We start from the raw sequence: 24338 nt of genomic DNA, 5'->3' as shown, positions 1-24338 counted from the left end.
GCTGGAGTCCATTCCGGTCCGGACCCCGCCCTCGCGCGCCAAAGACCGAACTCCCCCCCCCACTTCAGGACCTCCACCTCCCACTACCAGGATCAGCCTCTCCGCAAAACCAACCACTTTCTTTGCTGCATAATAAAGAGGAGCCATAGTAGCGTAGGGTGCGCGCCTGGCGCTTCTTCCTCCCCCTCCTCCTGTAATTGGTAGCGCCCTCCCTTGCCCCCCTTCCTCACTGGTCTGTTGGGTTGTCCCTTTCGTTCCAAAGCGCGCCCGGGGGGGGGGTGGGAGTAGAACCGGGGCGGGGGGGGGTTACTGAGACTCGGTTCAAGTTCTGCCTGCTCATTGCGCGGAGGCTGCGAGTTGTGCGCACTTGTCGCGGCTGCTGCCGCCTTCTGTGACTCAACAGGGCGTGGAGACACTGGTGGCGGCGGCTCCCCTTTTTTCCTCCCGAGGCATCGCGCCGGCTCCTCCGGAGGCATTTGCGCAGCCGCCCTCCCTCCCTTTTTTTTTGGCCCTCCTCCTTTCACTTTCTCCCTCCCTCTTTCTCTCCCCCCTCCCTCTCCGACGGTGCGCGAGGCGAGCTCCAGCCTCCCATCTCTCTCTCTCTCTCGCCTCCTTTGCGCCCAAGCAGCAGCAGCGAGTGAGTTGCTCTTGTTCCTCATTGTTCTCGCCCAGAAGCAGAAGCAGGAGCCATGGACGACCCCGACCAGTCCCCCTTGGTCTCTTCCACCGCCACCTCGGGGGGAGCCGGAGGGCAGGACCAGTGGAAACCTCAGCAGCCCCTTTTCCAGTACCAGTTCGTGGCGGAGAACGACGGCGAGCCCGAGGAAGAGGACGAGGACGAGGACGACGACGAAGTGGACGACGAGCAGCTGGAAGTGAGGGAGAGGAAGCCCGCCGCACCCGCCCCGGCGCCGTTCCCAGTGGCGGCCTCTGCCCCGCCTCTGCGGGACCTGGGCGAGAAGCCCCCAGGGCCCCCGCCTGCCCCCCAGCCGATCTGGACCAGCCACCCCGAGGCGCCCTCTTCCACCACATCCCCTTTCTCTCCATCCGCCTCCGACTTCTCCCCGCCTGAGGGCAAGGGCAAGGACCCCCCGCGCAGCGCCCCGCCGCCTCCGCCGCACCGAGAGGAGCCCCGCGCCCCCGCCGTCCCTCCGCGCAGCGCCCCGCTGCCGCCTAAGAGAGAGGAGCCCCCCGCCGCCACAGCTGCCAAGAAGGGCGCCGCCTCAGGCTCGCCTGGTGAGTTCGCGCGCGAGGCAGGGGGAAAGCTGAGGAGGACTTGAAGTGGGGAGGGGGAGCTCCGAGGGGATCCCCCGAGGGGAGATCAGGGGTGTGGCCGATTGGCTTTGTGGCGATCGGGGGCCTCGGGAGGAGTTTCCGCGTGGGGGTTGGGCTCAGACTTATTGGTGGTGGTGGTGGGGGTTTGAAACTGGCAGGAGTGGCCTTACAAGGCTGTGGGGAGAGAGTTTCCTGGTGGGGGGAGGAGGGAAGGGGCAGGCCGGGGAGCCCTGAGGAAAATGGCGGGGAGGTGGGGTGTGGGGCATGTTTCCTTTGGGGTGGAGTTGGGGGGAGGGAGGTGTCTGTGGCGGCGATGGCAGCCGTGTCGAGGAGCCAGGAGAGATCGGGGTTTTCTTTGGGGTGGGGAGCTGGAGGACTTGTTGAAACGGAAGGCTTGAGGCACGAACTCGGGGGTGCGGGTGGGGGCGGGCATTGCAGGTAAGGGTAGAGAAAGGCGGCGGGAGCTCCTCGAGGGGAAAAGTAGGGAAGGGGCTGAGGAGGCAGGTATGCGGAGGAATAGTGGCCGTGGGGAGTTTGGGGGTTCAGGGGGGGTGATCGAGGCGCAGCTGGTGGGCCAGGGAAGGAGTGAGTGGATGTATTGGGGAGCCGTGTGTGTGTGATAGTGGGGCACAATGAGAAGAGAAGAGGGGGCGGGGAGGCAGTGGTCAGGAACAGTGACTGGTTTTTCTGAAGGGAGTGGCTGGTGTGTGTGCATTTGTGCGCGGGCCCGCGCTACGGAGACTGCTCCGTTGGAAAAGGTGAACTGTCCTAGCTAAAGTGGCAAAAAGGCGGGGTTCTTTTTCTCGGGTTGTAAGGTGATCTGCTGGAAATGTAATGAGGTGGATTGGGCTGGCGAGGGGGTGGGGGTGGGCTCTGCAATGGAGCAGATGGGAGTGGCAGGCGCTTTGTGGGGTACACGTGCGCGTGGACGTAGCAGGTCCGGGAAAGGCTTTGCTGCTAAGTGAGCGCGTTACGTAGGCTCTCTTGCCACTTTCCCCTAAAGAATACTCAGGGGCCGTAAGTAGCGCTTTGCCATCTGTCATGGGAAGAGCTGAGATCTTCCTTTGTGTCTGGAACCTGTTGTTGCCCATCCTTTTCCAAAGGCATTTTATTTGACGGGCTCCGAATGCCAACACTGCCGGGGACAGGGAGAGAAGAAAAAAAAAATATCTAGGGTGTTACAGGAATAGTTCCAGAGCAGGAAGAATTCTTGTGTGCTGAGAAGGTGGGTAGGGTAACTGCCATTCCGCCCCGCCCCCCGACTTTTGGAGACTTTACAATTTCAGTAACTATTAATGCAAGAAGCTGGTTCAACCCCCCCCCCCCCCTGGTCATTCATGCTCCTCCTCTTTGCTTACTTCCCATTCCTGGTGCTTTTGCATCTTGTTCTTTTCTTGATCTAGAAAAGCCCCCCCCCCCCCCGTTTTCATTCAGGATTAAGAAGAGGGTTAAGGGGGGAGCCCACCCCCAGTTCTCCCCACTGTCTAGCATAGGCGCGTATCTTTTTGTCTGCAGGCTAACTGAAGCCTCTACATCCAGCCCGTCTATTGTCACAGAGAGCCCGCCTTTTCTTTGCACACACTGGATCTAGAATAGATGAGTGATGTCTCTGGTCCTCCTTACAGCAGGCAGGATTCAGAATGAGCACCTCCCTTCCTGTATATGGAACCAGCAAACTTGACTCAGCCTCCTGCCACCGCCCAGCATCCGCGCCAGACAGAAGCATTATGCAGACTTCTCTCTCTGTCTGCCTCTCTTTCTCTCTCTTGCTTCTTTCAAATATTTCTTTGCCTTCAGTCTGGAAATTCAAGGCGCTTAACAAAGCCCAGGTACATTGAAATGCAGATATCTGCCCCTTAGAAACATGAAAAAGCATAGCTGTAATGATTCAGAAAGCATTTGTTCATAAGTAGAAACAGAGAATAGAAGAATGATAGGAAATGATTTGGGCAGGAGAATGTCAGCACCAGATTCACACAATACTTTATGGAGAGACTTACCGGGAGGATAAATATTCAAAAATAATATTACGATTCTTAACAAAAAAGAGTGAGGATCATGTGCTAATTTCATTCATTGTGCATTTCACGCTTACATACTACACTCCTTTTGATGTCATTGTTTGTTGTTAATAGTACAGAATCAAAATAAAAGGTTAAAGAAAAGAGAAGCAGCAGCAGCAGCAGCATAATAAATACAGCACTAAATTCCCTCCAAGTTTCATGCTGTTTTAAGGATTAGCAATAAGTATGAATCAGCTGGAAATCCTAAGTAGTATTTTCCAGTCCCCTTTGTCATTCTTTGTAGTGCCTTTAATAATGCAGAGGCAAAAACGGATGCTGCAGAAATAGTACAGTATTAGTTTTTAAAGGCATGTCTGTAGATGTTCACTTTCTGTGTATGAGATGGGCATGCTATTAAAGCCTCTGGATATTCTCTGACAGTGCTGCATTCAGAATGAACTCTAAAGTAGTTCTTGATAGAAGTATATGACAGGAATATGGGGTTGAGCAAACATGTAAATAGATGCTCTTTGCCCTTTAGCCATCCTAGGGGATAAGTGTAGTGAAAGTAGTTTCTCTGCACTTGTGCACAATGTATCAAAACATGTTTAGTGTATTTGTACCTCGCCTTTCTCCCAAGTTGAGAATCAAGGTGGCGTACAACATTTAAAAACATTATAAAATACAAAGCAATAAAAACGAACCAGTTAAAATGATAATTAAAATATTAATGATAATTAAAATGATAATTAAAATATTAATGATAATTAAAATGATAATTAAAATATTAATGATAATTAAAATGATAATTAAAATAAAATCAGAACATATTTAGCACCAGCAGCGAAAATATAGTTGCCCTAACAAGTAGGCCATTGATCAGCATGTCAATACAGTACAGTACCTTAGTTTTCAAAGTCCTGTCTGAGCAGGAAGGTCTTAGCTTGCTAGCAGAAGGATGATAAAGTTGGAGCCAGTCTAACCTCTCTTGGGAGGGAATTCCACAATATGGGAGCCACCACAGAAAAGGCTCTCTCTTGTGTCACAACCAACTGTGCTTCTGAAGTTGATTGGGTTGAGAGAAGGTGCTCACCTGAGGATCACATTGGGAGGTTAATATAGGAAGATGCAATTGTTCAGGTAGCCTAGGCCAGGCATCCCCAAACTTCGGCCCTCCAGATGTTACAATTCCCATCTTCCCTGACCACTGGTCCTGTTAGCTAGGGATCATGGGAGTTGTAGGCCAAAACATCTGGAGGGCCGAGGTTTGGGGGTGCCTGGCCTAGGCTGTGCCCAAGATTCTTGAAATTGCAAGAAAGAGAATGATGTATCAAAACACCCTGAAGCTTAATAAGGTACAGTCTCAAAGTAGGACAAAGAGGAGTGAAAGGAAAGACCTCAGTAGAAAGCACATTGTATAAGCATCAGATCAATTACAAACGGACTTGATGTGTTTTAACTACAAACTTGATGCCCACAAATGAGATGCAAATAAAAGTGGATTAATAGTTAAGATAGTTAAAAATGACAGCAAGAAATCCTTGTCTTGTGTCGCAAACGTTTATATAGTGGAAAGGGGTGTGTGTGTGTGTGGACTTTATAATCTGGTCAGGGTGGGAATTGTCACAAAAATTCTGTGACTGCTTGGGAGAGTGGCTGGTGGTTTTATTATTCCTAAATGAAAATCGACATCTGAAGAATAGAATGGTTAGAATTAAATGGAACCAGAAACTTGCCAAAGTCCTGAAGGGAGAAAACATTTGTGGAGCTGCTATCTGATCTCCAGAGAATCTATGGTATTCATCCAAGTATTAACTAGGTGTATTCTCCTTGTTTATGCAATATACAGTTAACCTCACTTTGCTACTCTATCAACCACATATTTGCTACTCTGCTGTCAATCTCTGGTTGCGCATTCCCCCCACTTTTTCCCCATCAATAACTGGTGTTTTTCCTCCTAGTATTTCCGTCTTACACTTCCCCTTCATTGTGGAAAATGCTACTATTTCCCCTTCTCCCCAGATTCAAAACAAGGGGTGTTCTGCTTCCTGCAGTTTCATCATTTCTAGAACCCAGTGATTCTTTCATTTGATCCCACTAAAATGTTGGTCTTTTCATGTGCTGATTAGGTAGCTCTCCCCATTTCTGCAGGTGCTCCCTCCCCCACTTGACAACAGGTGGGTGTGTCCCATTTGTGTTTTGCCATATTGAAAGCTGTCTCTCCCTGATATTCTGGTTTACTACATACAGAGAGGTTTTTGCATATGGGAAATTAACAACATATATGTCCCCTCACCAACCACAGCTTGCATTCTGAAGTAACACAGGTCCATATTCTGTCAGCTCCTTCTGCAAAATGCTTAATTACACAGTAATTCTCCAGTAGCACAGGTATATAGGGGCAGGTCGATTGCATCATGGCCCTTAAATAATAGGGTCGATACATTTTGGCATATTTCTGCGGCTACTTTGTAGCTTTGCTTCCTGTTTGAGACGAGCAAATAATTTTGAAGGGTTGTTCTCTTTCAGTGGAATGTTGTTTCATACTACAGAAAGGTAAGAGTGCTCTGTGTGTGAACAGTCGTGCTCACTAGAAAAGTATTTGGCTGTGTTGGCCATCCACATGTCGAGAGCAATTTTTGAACTTCTCTGAATGCTGATTCATTCAAATGGAGTGTTTGTGTGGGTAGCCAAGGCTTGCCTGTTAATGCAGCACATGGTTGGATTGTCTTGTGGAGAGGGAGTCTAACGAAGTGGCTTAGTCATCCTGACCACATGACCCGGAAGCTGTCTGCAGACAAACGCCGGCTCCCTCGGCCTATAGAGCAAGATGAGCGTGCAACCCCAGAATCGTCCGCGACTGGACCTAATGGTCAGGGGTACATTTACCTTTATAGCCTTTGAATTGTTTCTTTGGCTGGAGTTGCTCCACTAAAAGCTGGTGCTGGAATGCTTATAACCCAATGAACAATCACTAAGAACTGATAAGGTTCCATCTCTGAGGATTCTCTATAGTTAGCAGCTAACTCTGACTCGCTTCTAATAGTTTGTCCTCCTGCAGCGGGTTTTTAATTGTGTTATTAGTAAAAGAGTAAATATGAACTTTTAGCACAGGAATTGCATTCTGTGTTCAGTGTGCATATTATTTAAATTCAGGAGCTCAGTTCTAGAGTATAGATTGTGAAGAGCTTGGCAAAAACTGGCTTGCAGTGGATATAAATGGAAGTATGCATTTTCTAATTGAGTGCTTGAAACTCTGCTCAGTCTTTTGACCTTGGCATATGACTTCCTAGTGTGTAACCAGATTCTTGTTTATGAAGATGCTGCATCTAGCCATGACCTTAACTCGTCAAAAACAAGCTCATATCCTGCTGTTTGCAAAAATTATGCAGCTTAAGCAAATTTGCATTATTATTACTATTTGCCTAATTTTGCAGTTAGTCTTTTGAACAACCTGGGATAGGGTAACGAGTAGTGGAAATAATCGGAAGGGAAGAAGTAGGTAGGTGCTAGGACAGGTTGAGGTGAGTTAATGGCACAGAAAAAGTGGACAGAGAGAAGTTTTTCTTCCTTTTTCATAAATATAGAGCTTGTGGAAATCTAGTTGGAAGATTCAGGACAGATAATAGAAAATACTTCATTGTAGTGCATAGTTAACTAAGGCTGTCAATGGCCACTAGCCAGGATGGCTATGCTTTTCCTCTATGGTTGAAGGAGCAATGCTTCTAGTTGCTGGAAGCCACAGGAGGGGAGAATGCTCTTGTGTTTAGGTTCTGCTTGCCAGTTTCCTGCAGGCATCCGGTTGACCACAGTGAAAACTCTTGAATCCAGGAGTTCTATCTTCCCCAGCCACTTTGAGTCCTCATCAGATGCTGACTGCTTACATGTTCTCAAGCTTGCTTCTGCCGCCATAAGGACTAGAAACTCATTATTTCAACATGAAAGCTGGGATTCCCAAGATGCAGTCCTCTGCCACATAACCAGATCTTCTAACAGCACAGTACAGTGTTAGAAACTCAGCTATATAAGCTAGGTGCCAAATGGCACCTTACATGTAGGTTACAGTCTCCACAACAGAATGTCTGTTCGCCAGGGGGTTGGACTAGATGACCCCCAGGATACCTTCCAATGCAACAATTCTACAATTTCTATGATTTCTACATTGCTTGATGGTAGCTTGCTCTAACAACAGATCACTTGCCCCAGTATGCAAGAAGGAGAAACACACACAGTGGAAATGGTGTTTTCAACTCTGGTCGTCAACTTGGTGCCCTGTCATGTGATGCCCAAAAATCTTTCTGATACAGTGCATATGGAAGGCTCTAAGTTGCCTATGACTCACTTGCACAAAGCAGTGTGCTCAACACGCAAGCAGGTAGACCTTCATCGTGGTATTGGTCGTTAGCATCACATTCTCCCATACCCTTTTGGGAGAGGCAAGCCATTGCCATAGCTGCCTTGCCAATACGCTTGTCCAGCTCAGAGTCAATTGAGAGGTTGCTGGTTATGGTGGAGCCCAGGTAGACGGGATTGTCTACTACCTCTAGTGTGTGGTCCCCAGTTCTGATGTGTGGAGAGCTGGTGACATCATGACTCAGGATGCTGGTCTTCATCAGGCTGATGGCGAGGCCAAACTCCCTGAGGGCTTGGGCAAAATGGTTGAGAGGAGTCTTTGTAGAGCTTCCTCGGAGTGCGTTGTCAAAGCTGTGTCATCTGCAAACAACATCTCTTGGATAAGAACCTGCCACATTTTAGTACTGGCATGTGCCAGGTTGAGCAGGCACTTTTGGTCCTTGAATGGAGATACACACCATCTCTGGTCAAGCTGAAGGCATAGCAGAGCAACAGGGAGAAGAATATGCCAAAGTCATCAAGCTAAACTATGGTTTAGTGTGAAAATGTGTGCTCCCCCCAAAGGAGATTGTGGCTACTTTGCTTCTCTGGTCCTGCTATGTGATGCTATGTGATACCCTCCGGATGTTGTACTACAGCTTACATCATCCAGCATGGCTGATTACCATATCTGGGATGATGGGAGCTGTAGTCTACCACCAACATCTGGAGAGCATCATTTTGGCTTCCCTACCTCTGGTGGATACATAGAGAATGCACAACTTTAGTTAAGGCTTGGTACGCTTTGTACGTAAATGCCTTCTTGAATTGTATCACATTTTTCCTTCTGAAAACAAGGACTGCAGTTCCGGTAGGGTTTCACCATAAATCCTATTTCTATTTACAATAATATTAAAGGATAACAACTTTAAAGTTTTGGCAGCAGCTCACAAGAATGTCACTGGGTATTTGCATGGTTCACAAATGTTTACCTGAGAAGGTGTGGTGTTGGAAACTTGCCTTGAATACCTGTCATCATCTCCACATACTTTTAGCTCTTCTCAGCTTTCATATGCTGTTGGGATGAACTCCCTTTTCTCATTGAAACAAATCCCTGTTAAATCCTCCCTTGTTTTCCCTTTCTGTACTCCAAGACTCTCTCTGCACCACTACAACACACAATTATCCTGCTGGTTCTCCCCCCCCCCATTCTCACAGCTTATACTGCCTTCTCCCTCTACCTGTAGTCAACTTATCTTTGAATCTGTTCTTCTCCCCCTTTATCTAAGGCATCTATCCCATTATTTCACATCAAAGACTTTCCAGAGTTGCTTAAAAAGATCAGAAGTAAGGTAGTCCCTGACTTCAGGATTATAATGTGCTTCTTCCCAGGAGTTGCAGTTGGATCTCTCCCAGTCAGGAAGTTTGTGCTTCTAAAACACATCCTTCTCTTTACACTACTACACATCTCTCCACGTGTAAATCTTTCAATTTCTAAATTTTATTCTTTTTATCCGCACTTGCGTGTCTCTCTGTGTTCGCTCTTTCTCAGGGATTCAGCCTCCTCCACTGGTTCGCTTTTCTCTCTCCTTTTCCCTTCCTTCAGTATATACTTTGCATTCCTCTACAATGCCTTGCTGAGATAATCAGCAAGAACACATGGGGCTCCCCCCCTTTCTTCACACAGGGGTTTTGTTCCCCAGCCAGTTCACACAGGCCGAGAGCCTCAAACAGGTGGGCTAGCCACACTGGCTGCCTGCCTGCAGCAGCTTAGCAAAAACTGGCACAGACTTCCAACATGGGCCTCTGAACCCAAGGCGTTGCCCCATCCCTGCCCATACTTTTGATGAGCTTGGGAGAGCCTTACATTTTCCCAGGCATAAGTGGGAAACAGTTGCAAACAGTGGGGTCCTGGGAATTCTTCCAGAGTACAGCAAATAAGACAGGGATTGGGCTGTGACTTCTCTTCTGCAGGTCTGGTTGTATGGAGACCTCATGATTGTCAGAGCTTATGTGTTTTCAGCTTGATAGCTTTGGCAGAGTGTAACTGTTCTGATAACATTGTTTCGGAAGACTTCTGCAAAATGGCTTTTGCCCTTCTCTGTTATTGCACTGGGCGTATTTTCTTGTTTAGAAATGTATGCAGATTCATTGAAGCAATTAAATATTTTTGAAGGTTATGATTTGAGTTCAAAAGGTTCAAACGCCAGTATGTAGGGAACAGATATTAAATCATTACCTTCTGTTCTCAGACAAAATGAGCTTGATTTTATGAAAGTCTAGTCATTACTGAGAGGGAAAGCCAGTTGTAGCTGTACATACTAATTGTGCACAGCAGCAGTGATTGGAAGCATCTGGGAAGTCAGCGGATACAACTGTTGTACAAATGTGTGTTGTTTATTTCACTGTTGAATTTGCATAACAGTTGTAAGTTTGCAATGGCTTTGTAATAATGCCAGAATGGCTGCAAGTGAGTAAGTAAGCAAGTAAGTGGCCTTGTTTTGATCTGTTTTCTCATTGTTTTTCATTCCATTGCTTGTACTAATGTATTTGTAGTCAAAGCTGGACTAATATTTAAGCCGCTCTGTGGCCAGAGTATGAGGGCTCCTACTTGCCATGTTTTGGTACAGTCCTGTGCACCTGGCAAGCAGAAGCCTCACATCTCCTGTTATAGTGTTCCAGGAAGCCTCACTTCTCCTGTTAGTGCTTCAGGAAGAGGAGGAGTCAATCCCAAGAAGCTGAGAAGGGTGGCTGTGGTGTGTGTGTGTGAGGTTGTGTGTGTGTACTTGAGTGCCACTGTTATTGCTTGATGATCCGTCCTAAGTGGCAATCAACTCAAATTCTAGTTCTTATCTTTCTAGAATGGATGATTTCTCTTGGCAAATCATTTAAGATGGTATTTATACTCTTCTTTTTGTGTAAGCATTTGAAAGCAACTAAATGATAAATGTGAATCTAAAACGTATCCTTAAAGAAATTAGTACTTGCATTCCATTTTTTAAAAAGCCTTTGACAATAACTAAATTACATTGATCAATAAATTGGAGCTTAGGGGGCAAAAAGGGCCCCTTCCCATTAATCCTATCTTCTGGGATACTCCCTTCTCTCTCATGTATCAACTTCTTGTGAGTGTATGTGGTTTCAGTCTTTCAGTCTTGGAGAACCACTGCCAATAGGAGTTAATATACCAGTGTGAGATACTTATGTTCGTATGAGACCAGGAGTTAAGATACTTTGAGCAGGATTGTGGAATCAAAGGTTCTGAGGTGTGTTCCTGTGCAGCAGAACAAATAATTCCTGTTTTGCCGCCTCATTGATGTTCGTGCTCCCTCTCCTTAGAGGGGGTGTGTCTTCTCTGAAATAGTAAATGGATGCATAACCTCAGTATTAGAGTCTGCATGCCCACATTTCATATTTGTATGCCATTAAGGGACAATTCTTAAGATAGTTTTGCATTTGCAGCTTTAAATTAGCAAGAAGAATAGATATTAACAGTAGTCTTGTCTTCTGATGATAAGTAGTAGTTGCTGCTTTGCAGTTTAATAACTTGGAAAGGTTTTGATAATATGCACATTTAGAAACGATCCATTACAAAGGCATTGCAGGGGGTGATACTATGATTCTATGTTTAAATAAATTAACATTTCAAATGTCTGACAGTCCTCATCAATGCCATTTAATTGTTCTCATTTCAGATAGCAGATTTTCACGAAGGTCAATTTTTAATGTGGAAATCCATCTCATATCTCATTGTCCAAAGTGATGCTTGTCTAGCTATGCATAAATAATTAAAATGTTCCAAACGGACATTATGGTACACCCTTTCTCATGCCCTTTTAACAGATAATAGGGTAGCAACATGAACTGAGAGCAAAATATGTTGTATCAATCTGCTCCACTCTCTGCCTGCATGAGCAGCACTTAGTCTGCAGCATTAATTTTGTATTAGTAACCTACAATATGGAGAAAGCTGTTTTTTCAGATGTCATGTAGCAATAAACATTGCACGCTTCAGCTTCCCATGAAGTTCTTCAGCCATCCTCTTAATAATTCCCTTTTTAAAAAAAAGATAACCCAGGGCTTCTTCTGGAGGGAGGCCAGTGTATAAATTCAATAAATGATAATACTCTCTCTATCCCTTAAAATTTACTTGGTGTGGGAAACCAGGCAATGTAAAAAATTAAGATGAGATAATCACCCACCCACACCATTTTCTGCATCTTGTGCAAATAAATGCATGCATTAATAGTGTCTTGGTTTTGCAATGTACATCTTTGTTCTCCTCCACCGGATCTCTTGCTTTGTTGAGTAAGCATACAGAGGCAAACTAGCATTCCTTAATTCTCGGATGCTTTACTTGGCAACCTGAGCAGTGCAGTAATCTGATCTCTTTGTGCGGCTTAATACTTTCAAGAAATCAAAGACCAAATAAAAGATTGGCTCCATTTTATGCTGGATGCTTTGGAAATAGAATGTGTACAAATCAGCAGGACACCATTTAAGTGTATGTTGCAAAGCATCTCTCCTGTTTTGTGTTCTTCAGAAGTTTCAGGGCCGTGTGTGTGTGTGTGTGTGTGTGTGTGTGTGTGATGTAACTCCACACAATAAGAACGCTGGGAAATGTTAATCATAGTGTATGTTTGATGTCTTTAGGCCACTGTCCTGGTAAAAAAAAAAACCAGGTTCGCTAACAAGGACAAAGCAATAACAGAATAAAAAAGTGGACTAATAGTAAAACTAAATAGAAATATAATTATTTTATTTGGAAACACAAGAGAGAGAGAGAGAAAGCAACTGCAGGAAGCAGAGAAAGACCCACTAAATGCAGTGGATAATAATAATAATAATAATAATAATAATAATAATAATAATAATAAATAATAATAATAATAATAATAATATTGTCGCCAGAATAGTGACATTTGGATGGCGTTCTAGAGGAAGGAATTCACCACTGAAAAGTCTTTCTTCCTGCTTGGAATTTTGGTACTTATTCACCAGTAGAGATTGTCTGTATGGCAGCCGACTCTTCGTGACCCCATGGAGTCTTTGTCCATGGAGTTTTCTTGGCAGGGATACTGGAGTGGCTTGCCGGTTCCTTCTCCAGGTGGATCACGTTTGGTCAAAACATAACTTCTCTAAGTTATTTAAGCCCCTTCGCAACGACAAGGCAGTGCTCCATGAAGGGGATCTTTTACTAAAAATCTCAAAGCGGTTTACAGCATATTAAATCAATCAATCAATCAATCAATCAATAAAACAATAGCTGGGCAATGTTCTTCCAGCCTCATAAGGACCCTCTTTAGTAGGGGTGGTGCGTCTGGGCCTCGCCCCCTAGACCAGGTGAAAAGGGCCTTGCAAGGAGCGGCCTTCACGCCTCACAGCCGGGCGATGTTCCTCCGGCCTCATGAAAAACACAACACCGTATAGTGCAGGCATCCCCAAACTGCGGCCCTCCAGATGTTTTGGCCTACAACTCCCATGATCCCTAGCTAACAGGACCAGTGGTTGGGGAAGCTGGGAATTGTAGTCCAAAACATCTGGAGGGCCAAAGTTTGGGGATGCCTGGTATAGTGCATAATTCAAGCCAGCCATTCCCTATTGTTGATGGTCAGCTATGGTGTGCATTGCTCAGCTTTTGCATCATCTTAGATGTGCACTGGCTTGCTCATAGTCCTTTAATCATTAAGTGAGGCTCTGGCAGAGCTCTCCTGCAGGGCACAGGTGGCGCCCTTTGCATAACACTTTTTCTGTTGCTTCTTGGATCAGTCAGGAAGGATAGCTAGTAATCATCCTGCCACTACTATGCTCTTTAAATAGTTGATCGCAAGATGTGAACTGGAGGATGTATAAGACTTGGGCGAGGGCTAATGGTTAAATCAAAGCTCTTTTGATGTTTGCTTCAGCGTAAATATGTTAGTTCAACCTTGACATGGGAGTAAGTGGACATACATGCACTCTTGAGCACTGATTCTCCCTATGCTATTTCATGATTTTATACAACCTGATTTGTTTTTACGTAGCATTTAAAACAGTCCCAAATATAATATTAAAACATCTTTTCCTTATTTCTGCACTGCAGTCAATTAGCAATAGCTGCCCCCCCCCCCCCGATGCAGTTGATGCAATTGCTTAATGTACATATTCATATGTTTAGGGGGATGAAGGAGAGTAACCGTGTGAATCACATCTGCTTGTGTGGAATTCTGGGTGGAGTTTTAAGTGACCTGTTAATGACCTACATTAGCAAAGAAGTGTAGTAGATGAAACACCCTGGAATTTCTTGGCTGGTGGATCCTGAGTCAATATTCCTGGGCGTTCCTATTTAGGCCTGCATCTAAGATTGGGGCAAGTGGCTGGAGGGGCGGGGAGGGGAGGAGTGTTTCTTAGCAGAAGCTTCTCCACTTTGTGACAAACAGAGTAATCCTGCATGCGAATTCTCTCTCGTTTCGTTCTTTTTAAATATGGGTGTAAAATATCTGCTAGAAATATGAATGCTGAATACTCTCTTCTCCCTCTTTCCCTTCTTTAAACTCATTTTCCACATTTATTTCTGCTGAGGTCATACTGTATTTGTTTTTCAGATGAGACCCCTTTTGCTCTTCCTGTTGCATCTGACCCTCTGATGCACTCTTCTGCAGGCAAGTTATTTCAGCTAGCCTTTTGCATTAGAGTATGTCCCTCCCCCCCCCGTGTCCTTTGCGTTTTCCTTCCCCACTAATAGTTTCTAGATGTATTTACTAAAAAAAAAAAGTTGTCGCAGATCCAAGAATACTAAAGTCTTCTAAATTTGTAAAACATGTTTTGTTTGTTTCAAAGTGGCTCGAAATTCAAGCTTGGACAGTTTCTGTTTTACAGTTAAACTGCAGCTGTCCATCAATTCTTGGAACTTTTCCCTAGGAACAGCTTGTAGCTACTATTAACAGAATAACTATTAAAGGTGTAGTTGCTTTTGCTGATATAGAGTTGGCTCTAATTTGTTACAATTAATGAACTGTTAGCATTAATGCAGTTTACCATAATTGAAATTGATTTGCCTTTTCACCTGTTGGGTGTATGATGAAGGTGATCCTGCCAATCTCTTAATTGCATAATTAAGAGACTGGGCTTCAGATTCTTTGAGTTTTCCTCTTCCTCCTTGTATTTCTTTCCCAGTTTACTGTTAACATTCACATTGGCTCTTAACCATGGTTAATGCTGAGCAGGATTCCCATTGTTACCCGGGCTTGAAGTTGGCTTGCAAATGCTAGTTCGGAGGGAACCTGCTCGGTCTTAAGCACAGTTAGTGTTAAGTAGGGTTGCCATGAGTAGTCTCTTCCCAGGACACACCCTCTTTTTCAGGGGTAAGATTTGAGACAAATTGCATTTATTTGCTTTTAACGGCAGTCATAGCGTCCTCTTTTTTGGCTCTTCAAAATATGGAAACCCTAGTTGAAGACTTGGGAGGGAGAGGAAATGCATTATTTATCGCCTTCTCCTACTCTCTTGGCTATGGTTAAGAGAACATCAATATTATTTCTTCACAGGGTTGTTATTATTCACTTGCTTTTTTCCAAAAGAGAGAGAGAGGGGGTAGGAGAATGAGACCTATTTCCCAGGCCTGTTGCGTAAAACTTGTGTACTGTACTTTGCATAAGCTCTTCCCTAACCGTATTGGATTGCACAATACTTGCTGCTTCATTTACATTTACCCTCTCTTAGCTTTAATATTGCATGCTTTCCCTACTAACCTTTCTAGGTGTAAGTGTTAAGAGCTAGCTACTGTGTTTTTTTGGGGAGGGGATCTTGTCATTAAAACTTGCCTTAACTTTCAGACCACTTGCACTCTTCGCTAACTTTCCTTTCTGTCCACGGCCACAGACAAAGGTATGGACTTGCAGGAGCAGCTGGGTCGTGCATGGCGAGAAGATTTCGCTGCAGCCCCGCTTGACGCTACCGCTTCTCTTCCCTCTCTCTCTCCTCTCTCAGCCAATCCTTTTAAAGACTACACAGCCCCCGACACAGTAACAGGCGGGCTATCTACAAAGGGCAGTTACGGTCAGGTTGAAAGCCAGGCATTTACCGCTGCTACCCAAAATGCACGAAACCCATTCCTTGCAGATGTTGGTGGCGATGCTGGTGGTTCAGAAGGGAAACCTTCAGAAGCAGTGCCCTCTGACACGGGGACAGGGCTATTCTTTTCATCTCAGACGAAGGAACCAGTAGGCACCAATGAAGTGTTTAATATAGAAAAACTATCTGCACACCAGCAGGACTCCTCTCCAGAATCCCCTGTCGAGCTGTTTGTGAAGCACGATAACGATGCATTTCTTGAAGACCGAAAGCATGATCCTGACGAAAATATGGCTTTCGTAGACCTTTCTGTAAGGGACGACTATGTGGATTTCAAGCCTTTTGAACCATCATGGGCTAGCAATGAAAGCAGCAGTTTGAAAGAAATGGCTAGGAGTCAGATGGATGGTATAGGTAAACATGACATGGAGGAGGCTCAGACTCTGCCGGTAGAAAAAGACTTTGAAAAAGAGAGCGAGAAGAAGCATGAAAGCAGCAATGAAGATATTTCTTTCCCCAGCACTCCAGAAGCCTCAACAGAATTTTCAGAAGATTACATTACTTGTGCCAAGTTTGAATCAGCTGTGACAGTTGAGGGCAGCACAGCCAAGTCTCTGGTGGAGGAGCAGGCTTCTGAAAATAAAACAGATGAGAAAAAGATAGCAGAGATGAAGGCCCATTTTGGCACGGAACCAAGTGTTGCCCACATTGAGTTGGCAAGTGGCCAGGGCAAGAATGCTGAATCTGATAAAGCCGAGAATCTGCTGGCGTCTACTGATGCTCTGGCCAATATGCCCGAAGGTCTTACTCCTGATTTAGTGCAAGAAGCATATGAGAATGAACTTCATGATGCAATTAGCCCCAAACTTGCTTACGAAACGAAGATCGATTTGGTTCAGGTGTCCGAGTCATCGCAAGAGCCCTTGAATGTGGCCGTGCAGCTCTGCCCCTCCTTCGAAGGAGGGTCTGAAACAGCTCCTTCCCCTGTCTTGCCAGATATTGTCATGGAAGCACCATTGAATGCAAGCGCTGTTGGGGTAGTTGCTCCTGCCGTGCAAACTGAAACCTCCTCTTCAGAAGCTTTTTCTGGTGATTACGAGAACGACTATGATAATGTAATGCAGAAGTCTGAGGAGCCTCCCTCGTATCAGGAGGCAATGAATGTACCCGCAAGTCAAGCACAAGAAACCAAGGTTGATGTTGCCGATAAGGAACCCGACCATAAGAATGGTACAACTGCGGAAGACTTGGAGAATTCTTATATATCCATTGCATGTGACTTAGTTAAAGAAACTAAGGTTTCCAATGAATCCGCTTTACCGGCCGTTGCAGAGAAATCCAAGGAGATGATTTCAGAATGTGTTTCCCAACCTGTACCTGAATATGCCAAGCTTCACGAGAAAGCACCTGGGAAAAGTGACTTATTTGGTAGTTGTCAAGAACCCGTTCTTGCTCAGAAAGAGAAAACCACCGCATCTGCTGCTCAGATTGTATCCAAGGAAGGTTGGGAGGAGAAGCAGAAGGAGTTGCCACCTTCCTTTAGCAAGCCTTACTTAGAATCCTTCCAGCCTCAGACTGAACCCTCCCAAAATGCACCCACTGTCTGGGCTCCAGAAGTAGCGGCTGCAGATCTGGCAAAGGAGGAGAAGACATGGAAGGAACTAGACATGGAAGACCTACGTTCTGGCGCAGGTTATTTTCCTGTTCCCAAGGAGCTCAAAGTGGGAGGCAAAATTGTGTTGTCCGCAGAATCCTCTCCAGAGACGGATGATTTCCCCACAGCTCCTTATCAAGCTGCTAAGTCGGTGGTGGGAGCTACGGAAAAAGATGTGTCGAAGGAGACTGAACGCAGAGAGCCTCGTGATGCATTTGAATCGGAGGCAAGGCAGTCTCCTTGCCAAGAGGTGGCCCACGACCTTTCTTTAAAGAATGTGCAAGTCAAAAATGAAGAGAGAGGTCGTGCCTTGGGAAAACCCTCCGTGAAACTGGACAGAGAAGTGCATGAAACAACTAAAGAGATCTTGGCCCCAGCTGATATTACTTCTTCGCCGGCAGAGAAAAAGTTAGACAGTGTAGGAAAGGGAGCTGAGAGTGGAGTTGCTTCTGTCAAGGAAAAGGAGAAATCCGCCCCTATGTTTTCATCAAAGCTGAGTAAGCCTACAGGTAACCTGCTTTCACTTCCTTTGCATTTCACTAATCAATGTGTTTCTTCAGCATGCCATGGCTTGTGTCCCTCTTGAAAATGTGTGTCTCACGATCTGGCTGTACATCTTTGTGGTGGCGTCGGCTCAGAAAGCGGCCGTCTAAATTTCCTTCCTCTCTGCCTGCTGCCCAGCCCTTCTTCCCAACATAACTGCTTGAGGTTGAAATTTTATGCTGCACATAGAAGGAGGTGTTGCTGCTTGCTTCAGAACTGTTGCCTCTGTTGGGTCTTCTGTGTAGAATTTGTTTAAGCCAGAAGATGCCTTTGGGTGATGCTTGCTGATGGCACTTCTAATCTGGATACTCTAGACCAGGGATTCCCAAACTTGGGTCTCTAACTTGTCCTGCTAGCTAGGGATGATAGGAATTGTAGTCCCAAAACAGCTGAAGACCCAAGTTTGGGCAACTCTAGACACAGTCTAGAGAGTTGAGCCTCTTTAGCCAATTCACTTCCTGGGATTATTGGTGTGCAATGATGACAAAAAGGTAGGAATTTTTAGGGGAAAGTTTTATATAAAGTTTTTAGGAGAAGATTCAGGTAGGTAGCTGTGTTGGTCTGACGCAGTCGAAATAATTTTTTTAAAAAATGGAAAAATTGTGCAGTGGCTATTTTTGGTCACCTGCATACTATCCCTTGCTTTTTCCTGTTTGACTAATTGCAGTCGTTAACAGTCACAGCTTTACCATACCCATTGAGTCAATCATCCATCTCCTACTACCTTTCTGAGAAAAAGCCCACGCCACCCTCCCACTATATATAAGGGTCTGGTGTATCAGTGTATCTGAAGAAGTGTGTATGCACACAAAAGCTTATACCCAGAACAAACTTTGTTGGTCTCTAAGGTGCTACAGGACAATTTTGTAATTTATTTTTTGGGAGAAGTGGAGGTTTATATTATAAACCTATGTTGTGGCTGTATTTGAAATACTCTGCACAGTTACCCTGTTTCGAAACGGGTATCTCAGAACTGGAAAAGAAGAAAAAGGCAACCTAAACGATCAAAACTGGAGCACTGTATGAAGAATTTCCTTTTAAGCTTAGAGAAAAGATGACTGAAAAAGTATGATGGAGGTGTGCTGAGGGTGAACAGAGATTTTTCTTCTTCTCCCTGTCTATTAGAATGCAGATAATTAGCTTAAAGAATTTGCTTCCATAAGGTGTGGTGATTGATGGCTTTCAAAGTGGGGTTGACAAATTCTTGGAGGATAAGTCTTCATTTGCCAGTTAGCTACACTTCTCCAATGAATTCTACTTATTGGATGCAACAGCTAGACATAGAGACCATCTGAATCCAGAAGTGGTTCCTGGTCTACCTTCTCTATAAAAGTTGCTGAGTGGGAAACAATGAGAAAGGACTGTTGGCTTCAATGCTGCTTGAGCTCTTTGCCCAAGTGTTTGGACACTTGCACACTGAAGGGTTGATGGATCATGGCGGTGCGTCTGAGGTTGGGCTAGTCAGCACAACCTACTTGGTACCATGGGGAAAAGTCACCTGTATAGAATTATCATAGTTTACCCAGGGTTCGGATAAACATGCAGACTTTTTTTTAAAAAAATAAAAAATTGTGTTTTATTGATTTCCAATTACAAATGAACTAATTCGAAGAAATAATAGTATCAACAATACCAACAACAGGTTTGAGTACAGAGCCATCACAAAAAGGGGGAAATAGAAGCAATCCCAATTGGGGTTCCTTGGATGTACAGTAGTCAGATGAAAGTGTGTGGAACTTTGATCTGACTATTGTCTGCACCTCATCCAGAACGCTGCCACCAGAATCATTCACCTCTCTTGTTGCCCACACCGTATGAAGCGCCCTTCCTCAGTTGCTTCTCCTGCTTCGGCAACAGCACACACCCTCCTTCAATTTTACCCCTTGGAACAGCCTGAAGATCTCCTGCTCTCTAAAAACACCCTTCTTATTGCTACCTATTAGGCCCAGAGCTCCCTCGTCTATCCTCTGTATGGCTCTCTCCCTTCCTTCAAACCCAGGGGGTGGAGAATCTCTTTCACATAGAGGGAGCTCAATCTCTTCTCTGGGGGAAACTTTTGAGGGACATGGGCCACTGGTGGGCAGCACCAGAGGCAAAAGCGGGGAAGGGGGTGGGTGGAGAGAAGCAAATTCAAATGCCATCTTTGTACAGGATAATGGTTTCTACACTCCCCTTTCCTCTGGTCTCCATCCAGACAAGCAAGAAGTATTGTTAGAGTTCAAGGGCATATTCCAGCCAGGCAGAAACACTTGGGGTAGGACTTAGGGCCAGGGCCCGAATATAGAAGTTTGGAGGTTTCTGAGGGCCACGTAGAGAGGCCTGGAGGGCTGCATTTGACCCCCAGGCCTGAGGTTTTCCACCCCTGCTTTAAACCAGGGATAGAGAGCATGTGGCCTTCCAGGTGTTGCACTCCAAGTCCCATAGTCTCAGGCCATTGTTGGCTGGGGTTAATGGGCACTGGAGCCCAATTGCGTAGTGAAGGCCACAGGTTCCAACATCTGGATGGCTTTAAACCTTTCCTTAAACCACCTTTTCTATGATGCCTTTTCCTGGGTCATTACCCAACTGAAACAGCTTTTGCACAAAGCACTAGACTTCCCTGTTACTCTTGCTCATCCATCCCTCCTTTTTAGAATCTTGCTGCCTTCGACGCAGCTTTCGCAGGCCCTTTGGAGAAGAAATCTGCCTTCTGTTTTTAGCTTTGTAAGTACCAAATAAATTGACGGTACCATGTAAGTTAGTAACAATCTTTCCTGCCACGGTCAGAGTGAAACAGGTATGGCTGAGTCTTAGGGAAGGAAGTTCACAGTCCACCCAGAACATCTCTTGATGAAGCTCTGCTGAACTAAGAGGAAGAGGGGGGAGAGCTTATTCTTGGTGCTTCTCATACTCCAGTGTCCACTTATTCTACAGCATACCCGTATCCCCCTTTTTGATTCTGAGTTCAGGAAGCATCAGGAGTTATGCTAAGGAAACTTGGGGACAAAAAGAACAGCCACCAGAAAATCTCAAGAATCTGTGTTGAGGTGATAAGGAAACTTTCAGGTGTTGTTGTTCAGCAGGACCTGCTTAACAACAGAAATTGTTGCTTTGCGGGGGCAGTCATGGAACCGTGTCTGGGCAGAATCTTTCCCCCTGCCAGTCCTGTTGGGTCTCCTACCTCTTATTGTTGTTGCACAGAATTGTTTGCCACATTCCAGTTGTGTGTGACTTTCCACTTCAGGACACTGTGCCCCTTGTTGAAAGATTCCTGTGAATTATGCATAAGCCTCTGACTCAGCGGAAAAACTGCTTCTGGCACAGAACAGAGCCATTCTTTCGCCTTGATGTGGGATACCTCTGAGTCGCCTATTGTGATGTCCCTTCAATGTTTCATTTCTGTGCTTATGGTTTAAAAGCAAAGGCTTAATTCTGTGCAAAGGTGTCTGCCTCATACCACTGTTTTATGCCTTTCTTGTGCTACACTTGAAGAGCTGGGTCCTGAATTAGACATACCTTTTCAGAATTTCCTTTCTGAAGGTTTTTGCATCGCTTAGGAAACACCTGCTGTGTTAGAAATCTGAAATTTGCAGCAGTCCTTCCCAGTACAGCAGTTCTGATTTTATAGATATTGGTTGATATAAAATGTTAATAATGCCTTAAGTAGAGCTATTGAAAGCAATAAACCTACTTCAAGTAAGTGTAACATTTGACATAGGGTTGCGAGTGGCGCTGTGGTCTAAACCACTGAGCCTCTTGGTTGGTGGTTCGAATCCCTGCTACGGAGTGAGCTCCCGTTGCTCTGTCCCAGCTTCTGCCAACCTAGCAGTTCGAAAGCACACCAGTGCAAGTAGATAAATAGGTACCGCTCCGGCGGGAAGGTAAATGGCGTTTCCGTGTGCTCTGGCTTCTGTCACGGTGTCCTGTTGCGCCAGAAGCTGTTTAGTCATGCTGGCCACATGACCCGGAAAGCTGTCTGTGGACAAACACTGGCTCCCTCAGCCTGAAGCGAGATGAGCACTGCATCCCACAGTCACCTTTGACTAGACTTAACCGTCCAGAGGAACTTTACCTTTACCTAACATTCGATATCCCATAAATATTTTAACTAGGGCACAATTTTTGTATTTAATAGCATCAGCCAAAGGCAAGCATAGAATAATATGAATGTGTTATGCATAGTAAATGAATTGAATGATACCTTAAAATTAACTAATCCGATCAGTCAGACTGCAGTAAGTTACAGAAATTATAAACAGTTGTATTTGGAAGGCGATAACTCTCCATTTTGCTGATGCTGATGGAGAAGTGAATCATCAAAAAGCTTGAAATATTAATAATACAAAGAGACCCCACTGCTCTGACATTTTTAGTTTTAATATACATTTATCTAGCCACTTCTAAACTGGTTTTAAAAGTGTGTTCCACAGCTATGGTTTCTGCTCCTTAATCTGCCTGCTGCGCAACTAGCTTTTAAAAATAGAAAACACTTCTCTTGCTCTCCACTTGAACTCTGTCAGTTGTTTATTATGTATAACGTGTTTTAAAAACAGACAGGTATTGTGCGGATGCTGCCAACAACAAACACAACAGAAGGCAGTTAAAGTGCAGTTGAAAAGGAAGGCTTTGTTTTCCTTAGCTCTTTTTGACTGAAGTTGAAGGTTGTGGCAAGCATTTAACAGCAGTTACGTTGCTGCTGAAAATGTATGGAAAACAACAACCCACTTTTCGCTTTGAAATGGTGGTATAGGCATGGAAAAGAACTGCCTGTTGTTATAAAAGGCATGGAAAATCTGACCCAGAAACGACTTTGTAATCAATGCGCATGGTCCCAGCGGAAGATAGGTAAGCTAAAGTAACAATGAAGAAGTAAATTGAAACTCAAGAGCTGAGTAAATTGAAACTTCAGTGGAGTTGTAAGTGAAGGTTCTTCTGGATTGCATCTGCTAACATGACCTTCCACTACCTTTGCCATCCACTCACATGGCCTTGTAGTTCAAAACATCTGGAAGACCCCCAGGTTGGTGAAGGCTGCGCTAGCAGTTAAGAGACCCCCTAATTAAGTTTTAAGGAAATGTAGGGTGGGAATAAATAATGGAGTGTGGGGTCAAAAGTCAGTGGTGGAACACATGGTTTGCAGGTGGGAAGACGCAGGTTCCACTCCTGGCATCTACAGTTCAAAAATGGATTTGGTAGCAGATGGTGGGAGAGACTTCTCTGCCTGAAATCTTGCAGAGCTGCTGTCAGAGTACTGAGCCAGATGGACAAACAGGCTGACATGATATAATGCAGTTTCCTCTGTTCTTATCTGACTGTCATACTGGCCAAGCAATTCTGATGAGAAGAGGTGAATTTAAAACCATCCCTGCCATACCAGGTATTGGATGTACATTTCGTAAGCTCTCTTTTATCAGACATTGCCCTCAAATGTAGACATGGAATACAGTACATCTGTACTGAACTACAAACCAGCAGAGGTCAGATGCTGAGTTTTCTTCCTTTTCCTTTTTTAAATGTCTCTAGTTGCTGTAGAATTAAAGTTACAAAGCAAAATGTGCAGGTACTGTTTAATAATTGCTTTGTGAAACATGAACCTGCTACCACCTTTCATTGCTTCTAACCAATGCATGAAGTCAGAGGTGTGATTGACAATGGCTACAGAGAACTTTAGAGGCATACAACTTCAATAGAAGACCCTCAAAATGAGCCAGGAAGTATCATCTTCAGACAACTGAAAAGGGGCTTCCAGGTTTATTTGGAAGCTATTTGAGTATTCTTTGGTGCATGTTTCGCTTTAGTTTTTCTATGACAATGGAGAAGGTACAGTTTGGTTCGTTTTGAATCTGTTTTTCGCCCCTTTCCTGGGAAAGAAGTGATAGTCACCCAGAGAAAATGTTGAGAAACCCAATATTTTAGTGTACCTATGACTGTACTATAGCATATGTGAAGGGTTTTATTAGATAGGTGATGGAAAATAATTAACTATATTTTATCCACCTATAGAACCACATTTGTGAAGTAGCAGACAAAAAGTTCGGCTTACCGCTTGTGTTTTAAAAGCATGGGTCTGAACAAAGTTCAAATCCCATCTTATGCAGTTCAATTGAAAGCAAAAAATATTAGCTATTAGGCCAATCTCCTCCTTTGTTACCCCATTTTACTCACAGGCAAGCATTCATCCTTAGCTGCAACAGCATTAAACTAAATGCAGGTAAAATACTCGTGTTTACAGCAAAAGCAGTTTCAGGCGATGCGAGGCATGTCTTTCTGTGATAATACCATGTAAAAATGGCAAAAAGTTGTTGTTGTTTTTTTGGGGGGGGCAAGCAGACCCCCAGGAGTCCCCAGACTCCTGATTGGGAACCACTGATGTAAATGCATAACTGGAGGGGGTGGGTGGGTATTCTGATTGAGAAAACACAGGTTCCATCAGTGCTGCAAAGTAGGCCAGCGTTCCTGGACTATTGCTGCTGAGGCACTGGGAAATATTAACCCCATAG

At 44.8% G+C, this 24338-nt stretch overlaps 1 protein-coding gene across 3 annotated transcripts in view; it reads left to right on the top strand.

Annotated features, from left to right (window-relative positions):
* Positions 1 to 457: 457 nt before the first annotated feature.
* The window catches only part of RTN4 (reticulon 4), a 57622-nt gene continuing 33741 nt past the window's right edge, over positions 458 to 24338 (top strand). Inside the window, exons 1-3 of one of the 3 annotated variants that reach the window (XM_035110956.3) lie at positions 458 to 1236; positions 14195 to 14251; positions 15471 to 17825. In XM_035110956.3, the coding sequence (XP_034966847.3) occupies positions 690 to 1236; positions 14195 to 14251; positions 15471 to 17825 (2959 nt within the window). In that variant the 5' untranslated portion in view covers positions 458 to 689. The remainder of the gene's footprint in view (positions 1237 to 14194; positions 14252 to 15470; positions 17826 to 24338) is intronic. The other 2 variants (XM_035110957.3, XM_035110958.3) reach the window with 2 other exon arrangements.

Source organism: Zootoca vivipara, chromosome 3, assembly GCF_965207765.1.
Source record: "Zootoca vivipara chromosome 3, rZooViv2.hap1.1, whole genome shotgun sequence".
Classification (NCBI taxonomy): Eukaryota; Metazoa; Chordata; class Lepidosauria; order Squamata; family Lacertidae; genus Zootoca; species Zootoca vivipara.
This window is presented reverse-complemented; position numbering and strand designations above follow the sequence as displayed.